Here is a 16087-nt window from a genome sequence, read left to right as displayed (position 1 = left end):
AGTGCAAGCAGCTCCCACAGCCAGGCTGAGCTCACACAAACTCCAGCCAAACTGTGCCAACATAGTCTCAGTTTGTACAGCCAGGTGATCTCCAGCCTGGTACACCTGTGTCCTGATCATCCTCCTGCTGTACCTTTTTGGGAGATAAACACCAGGGCTGTTTTGCTGTCTGCTCACAGGACTCCCACAGGTTTCAAGCTATTTACCAGCCTCTTTCTTTGGAAAGCTCTTTTATTCTTTAAAAGTGTCTCCTATCATATCCACTTTTTTTTCCTTTTTTTCCTACTCATGCTATTTTCTTCCAAGGCCATGGCTCAGAGCCCTTCCTCTATCAGTTTTACTAGTCTATCTAGCTACCAGTTTTTTTTAAAGGAAAAGTAATCAAAAAACCCTTTCCATACAGGAGCTCTAAAACTGATTGCCAGCTTCTTGTTTAGAGAGTTGCAGCAATCATGCAGAAGAGCAAAAGGGGCAGATCATTGCAGAAACACCCACCAGAAAGACACACAGGCACTGCCATTTGAGGAGCTCAGATGGGGAGACATATTCCTTCTGGGAATTGTCACAAGGTTTCAGAACCACGGGCATTGTTCCCTTCTTAATTAAAACAAATAGTGTGATTTCTGTGACAAGGATTTGCTCACATCTATCTCACCCTGCAACAGAGGCTGTGAGGGATCCCTTAAGCAGTGCTGGACCAACAGTGCTCAGAGCAGATTTGAGCCCTTCCCCTCTGCTAACTTCTGGTATCTCAAATTACTGCAAGTGGCCCTCCACTGAGTGCATAACACACTTGCAAAGTACTAAACAGGGTTAATAAAATGATTCTTCTTCACTGATGAGTGGTAGTGCTCCTCACCATAATTTGCTGAGAAAGGTCATTCTTGTCTGTAATGAGAAAATGAAATGCACTGGAATGATGGAGCAAACTCAAATCAGTCCTATGTACAATGCAGAAACATAAACCAGAATCCAGCATAAATCTGCTGGCTAAATTCAGCTTATGGCTAATCAGCTCTTCCTTTGACAGGATATGCTGCTGTGGAAATGGGATAATTTTATAACTGAATAATTTAACCAGTTTTATCTTTAAGTAATGATTTCAGGCATATTAATACATAAAGCTTCAGTATTTACATTTTCCTTACACGGCCCTGAAAAATTACAAGGTATCAGGGATAGCGTAGCATTCACCAGAAATGATGTGCACAGAGTGGATTTCATCCCTCAGAGTGACTCTGTGCTCCACAAATCCCTGGGATGGCACGTGGCTGCCAGGCAGACAGCGAGGGCAGAGCCTGCTGTGTGACAGCAAGGGGACAAACTGCTCCTCAGTGGCAGAGGGGCAGAAACACATTAGGGCCAAGGCTGGAAGGGACAGGTAAAACACAGTCTGACAGAGGATGCTGAAGTATTTTACCTGCTTATCCCTGCTAAGACTCTGGTAGTTTATAACTGCCTTGAAGACATGTTCCACAAGGACTCCCAATCACTGCTTGAATGCTGTGAGAAGTGGAAAAGCCACTTAATGCTGGAAGTCTGTTCCAGTCCTTCATCATCCCAGTCACTTGGGGAGCCTGCAAGTCTGGAAGCTAAATACAAGGACTCGTGGTGCAAATTCCTAGAAATGGATGTGCCTCGCTGGTAAAATAATTACTAATCCCTCACCCTGGTTCTCCTCCTGTGAGTTCAGCTGTGGAGGCATTTTCCTGCATGTTTTGATGCAGTGATATGGGAAGTTCATCTTGAAAGGCAAGATACTCATGGCTCCACAGTCTAACAACCTTGTTTTAGTTCTTCCCTGGAAAAAGCAGTGACAAGAACATGAAAAGCAGAATCCCTCTCGTTTTAAAGAACTCCTGGAATAGATACAAATAGCAAACAGGGTGGATGCTGAATTGTGCATGTCAGAAGGTGACATGCTTGTAGCAATTCTGCATTACTCCTCTCTGCTCCTCAGAGAAGGCTAATCTGACTGAGGAAAATGGGAACAGGAGTTCTCAGGATGCAGTCAAGCCATTTAGATGTCACTTTCCCTCATTCTCTCTATTCTGTCAGTACACAGCCCAGTGACAATGTGCCCAGGTAAACTCATCCATCACTGGTGTGGTGGGGGATCCCTCAGCCCCACACTGCAGCAGATGTTCCTCCAGCCCTGCTCGGAGGAGCAGAGGCAGCTTTGCAGAACATCACAGTGATAGGCAGTGAGGGAAATAAGTACACTGGCCATGGTAATTTAGAAGAGAATAAATTCCTTCTGCTGTATTCCAGGGATGGATGAAGGATTGAAAGCTGCTGGACTCCACTGTCAGGGGGAAGTTTCCTGGTACAGAAAGCCAGGCTCAGCCTGAGTTACCTGCTGGCTACACTGGGATGATTGTCTGGCTGGAAGAGACAAACCCAGACTGAACCCTCTGTATCTTGGTAATCTCAGATTAGTGGATGTCTATCTATGGGAATGTTTCACAGCAATCTCAAGGGCTAAAGTCATTCCTGTACCGGGCAATGCCTTGTTTACTCCCAGCCAGCATCTGAATGAACAAGAAGGTTTTGAGAAGCTATTGCCATGACCTGGAGATAACTGTACCCAAAACAGTTACTGCAGACAGTAAAAACCATCCCTGCTCAGTGTTTCCAGTAGTGTACAGTTGTTTTTTTTTTTCCCTTTAACATAACATTTCAAATTCTGCACTATCAGAAATGTGTAGCTGCACCGAACCCAGAGTTTTGGAAAAGAAATCAACTGTCTCTGCTAATAAGAAGAACTTCTCCTCTTCCCCACAAAAAATTCTGCCATTTCATTCATAAATAAAATAAACCTCTAACTCAGTTGTTGGCAGGCTCTCCCTTTTATCTTTCACTCACTTGAGAAGGACCAGCAACATCACGATTTCAGAAAGCCAAGTGCAGTAATCATAGAATCGGATTTCATGTATTTTTAAAAGCATTTGCAGCAGCAGAGATCCGATCACTTTTAAAAAAAATACAAACATACAGAAATTTGGAAGAAGCAACTCACTGCTCCTGACTGCCTTCATTCCTCTAGCACCAGATGAATGTGCTGAGAAGGGACTCCTTTCTAAGGGACATCTCAAAAAGTTAGCAACATTATAATACAAGCACCACAGTGCTGAAATACTTATTATCTCAAATAAACCTGGATGACATTTGAGATGTCTCAACATTTATTGGCCTGCCAGCAGAGCCTGGGATCAATCACCTCCTTTTCTCTCATTCCTTTTTTTTTTCCCCCTCCTGCTTGCTCAAAGTCCGTGTTCATAAAATATTTAGGGGAAGCTCTTCAGAGGATGATATTGCCTATACTATAGCCCCACTGCAGGTTTACTGTGCTACTGAGACAGATATTCTGCCACCAGAGAAATCAAAATTGGTCATGGGGTTGAGTTACTGCACCAGGGGCACCATCAGACTGTCAGTCTGGGCTTGATCCCACCTGGGACACTGGGCTGAGTGGAAGGAACAAAGTAACACGTGGAACAGAGCTGGTCACTTTTGCAAGGTTATACAGAGAAATGTTACTTTTCAGGATGGAAAACAAACATATGAATGTTCTGCTTGTGTCTGAGACTCACCTGACCCTTTCTTACCTCTTGAAATTTTCTTCCCAGTGGGAAAAAATCCCCCCCGGATTAATGGAATGTGGAATTCAGACGTGCTGCTAAATGAAGCCGTCAGTCTGGCAGCATCTCGTGTAGTACCACCCACTCCTGCCACAAATTAAATCAGCTGCCATGGTCCTTCCTACCCCTGAACTCTGCCACAACCTGCTCATCTCATGCATTCACAGCCTTCCCTATAATTCCCACATTTTGTGCTCCCACCATCCCACAATTTTCCCCTCCTAATTTCATTAAATCAGCTGCAGATTTCCTATGCTACTCCAATGTTTTCCTGCAGCCAGTATCTGCTTTTAACCTTCTCATCAAAACCTGGGTGTCTGAATGTACTTCTGAACCTCTCATGACCCTAAATCCCTATAATTTCCCCTCTTAGTTCAAGGGATGGGTGTTCCTTTGTTCCACCCTTGGCATTTCTCACCCTCAGGCATCCAGGCTTACATCAGGCTGTTGCTAAACTGCATCCCTTTAATAATTTTTATGAAGTGCAGTCCAATTAACTTTATCTTCCTTGGGGATTCATTCAATTAAGTGCAGTCATAATGAGTGAGTGGACACAGAGCATTGTCACCATATTTACATCCAGATTAATAGGAACCAGGTAAGATAACTTTAAAGCCATCAATATTTTAATACTTGGGCTTTTGATTGCGCTATCTTCAGTGTCAGGCACATTTAGAAGAGACCAGCACAATTTGAGAGGCTGAGTTTTTAATTTCCTCCATGGTTTGTGGAAATGGGGGTTTAGAAACAGCAGCAAAAAATACATGACTTGGTCTTAAAATAGGTTTCTCACAGATCAAACAAAACACTTGTCCTGACACAAAATAAGCCAAAACTTCATCCAGTTCATTCTTTCACAGATTGAAGGTAATTTAGGAAACCAGCAAAGAACCAATATTTAAATGGAGATGCTGAGAACATCAGGAAATCTCATTCAATGAGCATGCAACAGAAATGCTGAGCTAGGAACACCAGTTCTGAAGTGACTTTTCTCCCTTTTGAAAGACAAATGCTGGATCTGGAACATGGACCTGTCTCTCAGATATGGAATAGCTCCAGAAGTTATTTTTATGCCTGCTTTGCACTGCAGAAGCTAGGGAGAAGGGTCCAATGGAGACTGAAAACCTCATTCTGTATCACCACAGCTTAACTTAATCATGTCTCAGGCACTGATAAATGTGTCAATAAGCATTTGGAGAAATAACTGGTATCCAGGGAATTTATCTTGGTTATAGGAGTTTCAGCTGAATAGGTCAGATTTGTTAACATTTTAATTTACACAAATCTGCATTCCAAATATTGCTCTTTGTCTCCTTTTCCTAATGACAAGGAAATGTCAGCAGCAACCCCAAATTCACTCCTCTAATAGCTTCCTCAAGTTTTCAGGAAAAACAAACAAAAACAAAAAACCAGTCTGTGATACAGTAATGGGGGTGTTTAAACGCAATTTTCAACTTAGATGCAATATAACTTTATGTTAATAAACCAGAAAGTTTTACCAATTCCAGGTGTAATCCTGAAAGCAGGAGAGAGAGCTGGGAATAAGCATGCTTCAGGGCAGCCCCAGGATTGTGCCCAGAGCTGGTTGTTCTGCCTTGATCCAAGTGTCCCCTGCCCACCCTTGTACTCAGCCTGGGACACTCAACACCAGATTGCCACACACTGTGTGCCAGTGTGGACCCTGTGCACAGGGGAACTTACACGAAGCACATGGTTCCCCTCAAGTTTTTAAAATACTTCAGATGCAATGAGAGAAGCAATCAAAAAGATTCTGCCTTATCTTTCCCCCCTAATTATCACCTGCCTCTTTTCTGAGCTGATTTTCTGAGATTAAAACCTCTCTCCCACCAAGTTATCCCAATCTGAGTTTCTGAAATTAATATAAACTGACGAACTTTCCCTGCCCACAAAGCCCAGCATTGAAATGCTGGCCCCCACTGATGTCAGGGGGGCAATAACAGCTCTTTCATTTCCATAAAATCAGCATTTTCCTGCCAGAATTCCAATTTCTTCTCTGAGTACTCTGCTACTATCCCCCTGGGGGCTGCCAGCAATCTCTCCAGCACTTGATTCTCCTCTTCCACTGCAAGCCTGCCGCAGGCTCCAGCACTGACTGGGATCACCTACCTGCTTAAGATTCAGCCAACTTCCCAGCTCCTGGAATAAAAGGAGCAGGGAAAGGTCAAATCTGCCCTAGGCTGTGCTTGCAGAGTCTGCCACGTCAGGTGGGAAGGAGCAGGTGCTGGAGCTCCTCCTGCTCCCCCAGCTCTGTTCCTGGAAAGCTCTTTGCTCTCCTGACCTCCTCCTTGGAAAGCTGTTCCACACAGCGTGTCCCCCCTGGGCCAGCTCACCCTGAAACGTGCTGTGCTGCTCCCAGCCAGCATCCCCATCCCCATCCCATCCCATCCCATCCCATCCCATCCCATCCCATCCCATCCCATCCCATCCCATCCCATCCCATCCCATCCCATCCCATCCCATCCCATCCCATCCCATCCCATCCCATCCCATCCCATCCCATCCCATCCCCATCCCATCCCATCCCATCCCATCCCATCCCATCCCATCCCATCCCATCCCATCCCATCCCATCCCCATCCCATCCCATCCCATCCCATCCCATCCCATCCCATCCCATCCCATCCCATCCCATCCCATCCCATCCCATCCCATCCCATCCCCATCCCATCCCATCCCATCCCATCCCATCCCATCCCATCCCATCCCATCCCATCCCATCCCCATCCCATCCCATCCCATCCCATCCCATCCCCATCCCCATCCCATCCCATCCCATCCCATCCCATCCCATCCCATCCCGAGTGCCGTGGGATGCCCCTGGGCTCCACACATGCTGCTGAGCTGCTGCTGGGGCTGCCTGAAAATAAACATCTGAGCCTCAGACTAAGCAAGTCCTTCCTTCCATACTCTCAGGGCCCATTGTTCCCATCACTTAGTCCACAGAGCTCTCCCAGTTGCACTGAGCTGAATTCCAACACCTGCACAGTCCAATGGGGAATAAAACCAGGACTGAAGTTCCAGGGTTCTCTCCCTTTACACCCACTGACCCCATCCCCTCCTTCCCCACCTTCCCCACTCACTCCATCCCACCACTGGCACTGCATTGATTTTTGTTTAATGTGTGAAGTATAAATGCTTTGTCCTTGAGCTACACCCACAACCAGAGGAGGCAGAGCTCTGAGAATTGCATTATATAGTTTACACTGGCAGAGCATTATTTTGTCAGTAGAAGTGAAATTTCAGCTGCATTTGGAAAAGCTGCACATTGTAAAATGCCAGAAAGAAGAAGCACTAAAGGCAGAACATCACACAAACCCCAAATCACTGGAAGACAGTTTGGAAGACATAGTTTGGAAATGACACAAGGACATGAAGTGTGCTGAGTGCAGGCTCTGTTCCTTTTCCAGGGATCACATGCAAAGAACTAAGAAAGACAGGTCTAGAAAGGGCCGTCGATGTCTGGCACTTTATCTCCCCCCCAACAGAAGGGGGCACAAATGACCATTTATTCATCCCCCTATGCCTCCTGGAGTATTTTTCTACATCTTTGAGTTTTACAAACTTAGGAAAGGAAAATATCAGCTGCTGTAGTTTGAAGGTTCTCTCAGGGTTTCATTGACTAATATGGATTAAGACAAAAATATCCCATCAAAGCTACGATGCCCCACAGCTGCTGCAGAAGCAAAGATTGTGATCTCCACACCTCAACTCCAGCTTTTGGAGCCTTGGCATTACAGACAGGTGTAGGAGTGTCGGGGGTAGGACGGTCAGGATGGATGGAGAGCAGAGATCTCTGGAGCCAGGTCAGGAACTTGGGGTTTATTGCACAGGGTCTGGGTGCAGGGCCCTGCTGGGAGCTGCCAGCCACAGCTCAGAGCAGGCCCGAGAGAAGTTAAGAGAGTGGCAAAGAGGATGAGAGAGAGAGAGAGGATGAGCGGATAAGAGCGTAAGAGAGCGAGGTTCCCCGTACAATACAATAAATCTTCTGTGCTGAATATTCTAATTCTCACTAACCAATCTAATACAAGATACAAATCCTATAGCATTTACATACAGCCTGTAAGAATCATTACATTACTGTTCTGTGTCACATTTTAAACCCTAAAGACTACTCTTGGGACCCCTTCTGCTAAGCTAGCAGGGTCTGCTCTGCCCCTTGGAGCTGTCTGCAAGCACAGGGTGTTGTCTCATCCAAAGGGGATTACCTTCAGCCAGCCATATCATTGTTTTCCAGGTGTTCAGTAACTAAGGTATCTCAAAGCTTGCTTTCATTTCAATCTCACTTCTACTTTCTATATTCTCAAAATCTTTTGCCAGGCAATCATATTTATAAGGCTTTCCTGTTTCATCTTCCCCAACAGGCACGGTTTGCGCTTCTCACATCAGCAACCCTGAACACACACCTGGTGAGACAGTGTCCAACTCACCTCCCTGTCGAGGCCAGCAGCCACGGTGACGATGTCCCCTGTCTCACTGTTGATGGTGAACATGTTCTGGGAGGGGCTCTGGGGGGTCTGGGTGACGATCCTGTACCTCACCATCCCGTTGGCCGTGGTGCCGTCGTCCGCGTCGTTCGCCGTCACCGTCATCACGTAGGTCCCTGGGTGTAAGAGTTGAAATGAGAGATGTGGGACTTTAGGTGGCTCTCTAAAATGCAGTTTATTACATCTAAGATGTTACAGCAGGCCAGGGTCATGGGTGACAGAGCCTGTGCCTACAGCTGTCAGCTCCAGCTGCAGGCAGGCCTGGAGACTCTTTGGTTTTGGTTACATTACTTTTCTTTGCTGAGCATCTTAATACAGTAGAACCAATCTATACATTAACTTTTATTTATAGCTTATCATAACTATATAATTACTATATTCATATTACTATTCTCTAATCACTAAAGTTAGTACATTACAGTTTAAGCTAGAAGTTTTTCAGTTTTCTTGCAGTGGAAAATTCTGAGACTTTTTTTCTACTTGTAACTTTGCTGACTTGTTTGCTTGTGCTATCTTTCTGCATGGTAAAAACATCTTGTTTGGGGTGGGTTTATCCTTTGCTCCAAGTCATAAAAACTCTTTCTAACTAACACACCCTTTGCCTCCTTGGCTACCCAGTAAGACTGACTCAGCAATTCTTTTCTCCTGTATCAAAACTTGCTTCCATCTCTATTCCTTCATCAGACTCTACATTTAAAAATCTTTCTGCTAAACATACATATCTGTGGGACTTTCTTGTCAAACTTTCATCCTTCCTAACACCTGGGAACAAGGCAAGAGGAGTTATCAGGGCCACCTCACTGCAGAGCAGACTGTGGTCCCATTGACCTGAGGTCATGCATTTTGTTCAGAAATGCTGTGGAATAGACATCTCACTCCAATCCAGCCAGGCAAGGCGAGGATTATGGAAATAGCAACACTGCTGAGATGGATGATCTGGAAGGATGCTGATTACACCTAACTGGTAGACAGAGAGAAGTCATGCGAGGGTGTCTCTGATTAACTTCTAATTCTTTCAGTGATTGTAAGTTTTAGGGCAGCATTTTTTGTTCAGCAATTTCACAGATTCTCACAGGAGATTTTTTTCCCCCATCCAATCACTGCATTCACATGCATTCAGAAGCAGAATTTAATAGTGGAAAGCCCACCAGACTTCTCAGCAGCTTCAGAAGGACACCATCAACATGCCCATGCCCTGTGCAGGAAGCAACTGCCTGCTGCTTCCAGTGTCTGGAGAAACATCCACCTTTCTTGTCCCTCCAGGACTAAAAAATCCATTTCTGCAGAGCAAATACAACAGCTGCTGCCCAGCAGGACAGAAAATCAATGATTTGGTATGTGTGGCCAGTGATGTATTGAATTGTTGGTTTGTTTCTTGCTAATCATCAGTGTCTTCATTTGCCTTGCAAAAAACAATCCCTACATTCTCCATACTGTGGGAGTGCACTGATGCACTGACAGGCTCATTAGCACTGGAGTTTGGCAGCAGGGTGTTCTGCTAAAGTGGGAAATTATCATTATGAGCGTAAAAGATGTTACTTGATTGGATGGACTCCTGCAGCTGCAGGGTCCTGTGACCCCCCCAGAGCCGGCAGGGCCCAGCTTTACACTTGTTACACCGGTGGGAGGGAAGGAGTGGAAGGGCAGGCACACACTGCAGCAGTGGATGAGTGTGATGATACGAGACCTGAGGAGTGGGAGGCAAAGAGAGACAGCAAAACCAGACATAACCTCGTTTGTGATCACCAACAGCATCCACGAAAAGAGGGAAGGTGCCACTTGAAAACTGTGCATTTGGGAAGTCTGAGCAACAGACCAACAACTTCTGAGCCTGCCATGCTGGAGAGATGCAAATTGGTCACAGCAAGAACCTGAGCTGATGTGAGATGGAGCCACGTGTGGCTCTACAAAAGGAGCTGAGTTTGTTCTGCTCCCTGGGTTAGATGTGAGCCATGGGCAAACCTGAGGACGTGTGGCTGCATCAGCATCGTGCTGTGTCTCCTCTGGCAGGTCCCCAGCCTGGTGACACTGGGAGCTACCACACTCCCAGTTCAGGAAGACCAGAGAGCTGCAGAGCTTGCATCTATTTGCAAAAGACTTGGAAAACACCGCATGCTCCAAATGGCTGCAGCATTTGGTGCCTCAGCCAAGCGTCTTTAAGCACTCAGCACACAGGAAATCCCCCCAGCACCTTTCCCCACTCTGGGAACCCAGTGTTTCTCAGCATTAGCAGAAGTTTAGAAGAAGTTGGTATTTTTGCACATGTGTGAAGTGCTTTGCTGATCTTCCATCTGCCTCAATCAGGCTCTTTTTGTTCTCGGTGGTGATACATATATTCCTGTGAGTCTTCTTAGTTCAATAAGAATTATAGATTAAAAAATAAACGAACGTGTAAAGCAAATCTTAATGATGAATACATTCCTGTTTTTCTGCAATAATCCTGATTCACATTTGTGAAATGAAAACAAACTATTCAACAACTTTAACATTCTCCCGATCAATAAACTTCAGAAGACGGAAGGAACACTGAATTGAAACAAGGCTGTGCAAGCAACAAATTTTCTCTATTTTTTCTACAAGCATTCGTTTTTTTTGCTCTTTTGCAAAACCAGTTATCACGAGACAGCTGATACAAATAATGAAACCAACCCTTAGATAACTACAGGGAAAATGTACAGGAGAAATTTAAATAGGAAATATGCTGAATGAGATGTTTGATTTGGAATTTATGTTATCTTAATGCATTCAATACTGAAAATATCTCTGAACAGAATGTCAAAACCTGGGGCTAATGAAAACAGAAGCGGAAGAGGAAAACAGAATCTATTTTAGGACATGTGCAGTCTTAGGATGTATTCCAAAAAACAGGTGGTATTTCATGATGCACTTCTAGCTCAGAAAAACAGCTCTGAAAGTCATTTGGACTTCCAGGTTCAGACAAGGACACCCCACAGTTGTGGTCCCTCCTCATGTGGGATGTCTCAGACTGTACTGCAGATTCCAAAATTACCCAGCACATGAGTGAAATGGGGGGTTCCCAGCTCGGCAGGGGAACCTGACAGGCTGTAACCGTGGTGGGAGGGAGTGGGGGACAGCAGCTGTACTGTGGATGGAGAGCACAGAAGGTCTCCTTCACTCCTCCTCTGACCCTTTTGCTCCTTTCCTGCAGTGTAGCACTGGACTAAGCACATCTGCTCTAGAGAAAAAGGACTATTTCAGCAGCATTTGACCTGCATCTCCATAAACGGAGATGGGCTGGACAAATGTCTCTAAAGTCATGAACTGAGCACCAGGGAGCTGTATTTCAAGAGGCAATCTGCTCCCTATCTCCTATCTTTAATTTCCATTATGAAACCCAACCACAGAGAAAATAAAGAGAGGATCTTGGCATTAATTACTATCTCGTAACTTAATAAAACGCCCTCTGCAAAGGGCCCTGTGTGGCTGCAGCACACACGGAGCTGCAGCAGCCACTTCCTTCCTGGCTCTCCCTGGGGCTGTCTGTCTGTCTGACCACAGTCTGCTGTAAACTGGCTGCAAATTGCTTCTCCCTCTCCACAGTCTGGACAGTGGCTGTATCTCCTCTCCCTTTCCTGGGTCACACCTTTCCCACCCGGCAGTGCTGACCGACAGCATCTCCTGCTCTCCATGCTGAGGGCACCATCCCTAGGGATGGCTCCTGAGGGATCAGCTGGTGTGACCTACCCCCCTGCCATGTTCCACTTGCTTTGCTTTGCATTTAGCCTGTCTTTAAGCAAGATTTATCCTCCAGATCCCTGCGTGCTGCAGTGAATGACACAAACATAGATCTGTGCACAAGAGTATTCCACAGAGCAATGTGGATATACACAGATAAAGTGCCTGACATCCTCTGGGTGCTGTATAAACTCTTGCTCTGTGCTCAGATGGTTGGTGATGATTTACCTGCAATAAAGTAAATAATGTCCTGCTTCTATGTCCTTTACATGAGATACATCTTCATATACTTTATATTAAAATAAAGGCAATATATCCCTGTATCCAGCCCCTAATACTACACAAATTAGGCAAACACACAGTGGCAGAGAGCACAGCTCTAACACACTCAAGGACTGAAGCTGGTGTTGTTTGGTTTTAAGTGACAAAGTACTGACTGCCTAATCTGGCCCACAGGATTTGTGTCTTTTGTGGAAACCAAAGTACTAACCACACCATACTGACAGCCCTTTACCCTACCAAACAGAGGCTAGGAGCAATTAATACAGAGCAGAAACACAGAAAACTCCTCCCAGTCACACTCCAGTCGCCCAGGCTGTACTCTGTCACTTTTGCATCAGAACCTGCTGGTGGTGATGAAGCTCCAAGAGCAGGTTAAACAAGTGTGAACAGGGCAAGAGGGACTTTCTGTTTTCAGTGCCTAAGAAAAGCATCACCTTTATTTTTCTGCTCTGCAGGGCTTGCTCTCGAGCACACTGACAACATTAAAGGAATGCATAAAGTGCCCAAACTCAGAAATTTGCCCCAGTCTGTGCAGTGTATCACAGGATGAATACCCAGTGCAGATATTACAGATATATATCTGATATAACTGCATTAAATTACACACCTGGTCTAGCTCAGGTATGTAACCTATTGAAAGAAAACCATTTTTCATCAAATAAGGCACATGGTATGCTAAATAAAACACCAAACCTAGTACATCATGTCAATATTAAATCAAATTTGCTGCATGTTGAACAGCTCTTCTGAGCAGCAGATTGAATTACCATGCACAGCTAGTGATGACAAGATTACTGTGCATTAGCCTTCATTAACTAATGTGCAGAGTTCATATATCACCTGAGTTAAAATTAATGGATGGCATGACGAAGGAGATCTATCAATAAAAGGCAAGACCTCCAGAATCTGTAACTTCCCAATGCATTCCCTTTGATTTGCAGAGACTGTAACCTCCCAGATGTTATTTTATCAAATGAGATGGTTTTGTTTCTAACCATGGATAAGACACACGAGAGAAATGCTTGAAAGCAGCCCTTTTGGAAAATATTCCCATTGGATTAATTAAAGTTTCTACAGGATAGGCAAAAAAAATGCCTTACAGAACCTGGGGGAATGGAAGCAGAGGGAGATAATTTATACCTGTACATTCAGTTTTGTTTGTCAATTTTAAAATGAATTGCATCTTCTTGCAAAAGACTGCAAAGAGATTTTGCTGGATTCACCATATCTCATTCCATCTGTACACACTAAGGAAAAAGAAAGGCAGAACAAGAGAGATAGCTGCCCTGAGCATGTGTAAGCAGATAAGCACAGTCATAAACAAATGTCCCCTCAAATCACCCTGGAATCTGAGAATCAGCCTGGTTCTTTGTAGCTCAGACAATCCCAAAGCATGCTGAGGGCTGCTAATTCCCCTCACATTGACTGCAATCTCTGCTCTCCCATCTATGCAACTTCATTTCTCCACAAAGATGGAGCTTTCAGGAGTTTAAGGCACACAAACAATATTTTGGCACAGTTGTGCTCCTGAAGTCTTTGTTACAATTGCTTTATAATTGCCATTTTTCTAAGCTGGTTTGATATCCATTAGTTAGATTTAATGCATGTTAAAATAAAGAGCTAATGGGCACTTACCAGGAAGCCAACAAAATATAAAAATCAAAGCTCCTTTCACTTTGCCTTTTATCCCACATGTCACTGCAAAACCCCAGAAAACACTAAAACAGAAAACACTAAAAATTCACCCACTTTTTACTGATAATGCTGTTTCTCTATCCAGCTTTATCTTACAGTTTATGTTTTTAAATGGCTGGTAAATGGCTGCAGAATCATTAAAGGTTGGTTAACCTTCTCAGTCTAATTTTGACCTACAAGATACTTAATTTAATCATTCCCCCATAGAAAAAGATGGGATCATTATGTGCAGACATGTGGTGCTAGCCATGTTACATTAGATCTTCATTAACCCAAGTTAATAATGGCTTTGTACTAATGGAAACTTCCCCTTACTCCTCATTTTTTCCCCCCAAATTGGAAAGCTCACTTAGTGAATCCTCTGCATCTGATGCTAGATAGAGAAGACAGTAAGGCTTGTGGGAAGATTAAATACTGAAGAACAGTGTAAAATTTACAACATTTCCTAAAACTAAAATTTTCCACTCAGAACAGTTTCCTGGTAATCATTTCTTTCCCCACAGAGGATGGGAATCTCATGCCACTACTCATAACAGGCACACTTCACCCTTTAGGTGATTTCACTCCCTGCAAGGAGGTCTCAGGGACAGAAACACACACAAGAAAAAGCAAAGGCATCAAAACCAAGTTCCAATGAACAAGCATGATGGGATCCCAAAAAGTCCTGAGTACAACTGAACTTTCTGTAGTGCTAAAGACTGAAGCATTTCATCTAACAAACCTGCACCCTCAAGTGAAAAAATATTGAATGTATTCAATGGGGGATGTGAAACAATTTCACACACTCATTGTTAAGGGTTTCAAATGAAATTGGGTAGCTGACCCAGCAACGGTGCTGAGTGGAGTCACAGAGGTGAACAGGAAAATGGACAAGACATCAAGATGACAGAAGTGAGTGCAAGTACTGCAGGTATAATAAATTGCAAATATACTTAAATTAAACTGCATCCCACATGCTCTGGATAAAAAAAAAAATGAAATAGAAGCAGCACTTTCCTTCCGAAGGATATTCTTTCCGTTGTAACTGATAGCTGCTGTCATTCTCCTTCACCATAATTTTTGTAATCATTGGCAAATTTTGACCTTTCAAGCAGCTAACCTAATTCATAACGGATGCCACTTCCTAATTAGCAGAGACATTGGATTTTCAGCTTCAGACAGGGCAAGAGCCAACCTAATGAGAATAAAGAGAGTGAGCAGGTCTGGAGAGACAACAGAGAGAGCTGGAGAGGCTGCTGTCAGCCAGGACGGAAATAAGACCTCCTTACTGTTAAAAACGGAATAAATACCTCCGGAGAGCCAAGGAGCAGATGCACTGACTGCAGCACACCATGGCCCCTGCCAGATTTGGAGATCACTCCCCTCCAGCAGCCTGCAGCTCACTGAGACCCCCTTACCCCCAGAAATCCCACCAGTCCAACGTCAGGGTGGGCAAAGGCACATCCAGCCTCTGAACAAATGGTTCTGGCTGCATAAATCCACCAGGTTCATCTTGGCTGAGCTCCTGCACATGCATCCACTCAGTTTCCAAAGAAGGAATTTAAAGAAGGGGGAAAGCATGGCTACTTAGGACAAGATATCCTGAAGATTCCCACTGAATTGTGCTGAACACCCAGGTTTGATGCTGCACTGAAGGCATGTGTGACTCCAGAAATCATGCAGCCCCAGCTGCACACAACCTGACCCTGAACACATCCTCCACAAGGCTGCAGTCCAATCCCTGAATTCTGACACTAGAATACAATATAAAGTGGTGTAATATAATATTATTATATATATCAGACATTGCTATTTTATTATATGTATCATACTATGCTGTTTGTAACTGCTGGTTAAAAGGAGGCAAAGTGTAGGCTATTACAGTGTTCAGTTGTAACTCCTTCCTACATTGGTGTCTGACCATGATTTCCACATTTTTTCCTTTACATCAACATGGCTTTCTTTTTTTTTTTGGGGAAAACCCACCACTCTTGGGATTTGCATTTTTTTTCTCACTTACAGTCCTATAATTCACTTCCTTGCTATTGGGACTGGTTGCTTCTGAAAAGGAAATTAAGAGCACAGATTTCATAACCACTCACCTCGAAAGAAAATGGAAAGCACTACCACATGAGTCTGCAGAAAAACAATTTCTTACCTTAAAATTGTGCTTGGCTGAGCAAAAGAACTTGAAAAAGAATATTGTGTATCCTAAGTCTGTGTGTAATGTGTGAGAGAATAGAATCAGGTTGGACAAAGCCATTTTTAATAGCATTTAAAGTGCAAGGA

General features: G+C 44.2%; 1 protein-coding gene across 1 annotated transcript in view; it reads right to left on the bottom strand.

Moving 5' to 3' along the window:
• CDH4 (cadherin 4) overlaps window positions 1-16087 on the bottom strand; it is a gene marked incomplete at its 5' end in the record, with an annotated part of 414254 nt that overhangs the window by 65097 nt on the left and 333070 nt on the right. Inside the window, one exon of the mRNA XM_084217634.1 lies at window positions 8090-8262. Coding sequence (XP_084073760.1) covers window positions 8090-8262 — 173 coding nt within the window. The remainder of the gene's footprint in view (window positions 1-8089; window positions 8263-16087) is intronic.

Source organism: Fringilla coelebs (genome assembly GCF_963513975.1).
Source record: "Fringilla coelebs genome assembly, chromosome: 18".
NCBI classification, from domain to species: Eukaryota; Metazoa; Chordata; class Aves; order Passeriformes; family Fringillidae; genus Fringilla; species Fringilla coelebs.
Note: the sequence above shows the minus strand (reverse complement) of the source record. Positions and strands in the feature narration are given on the sequence as shown.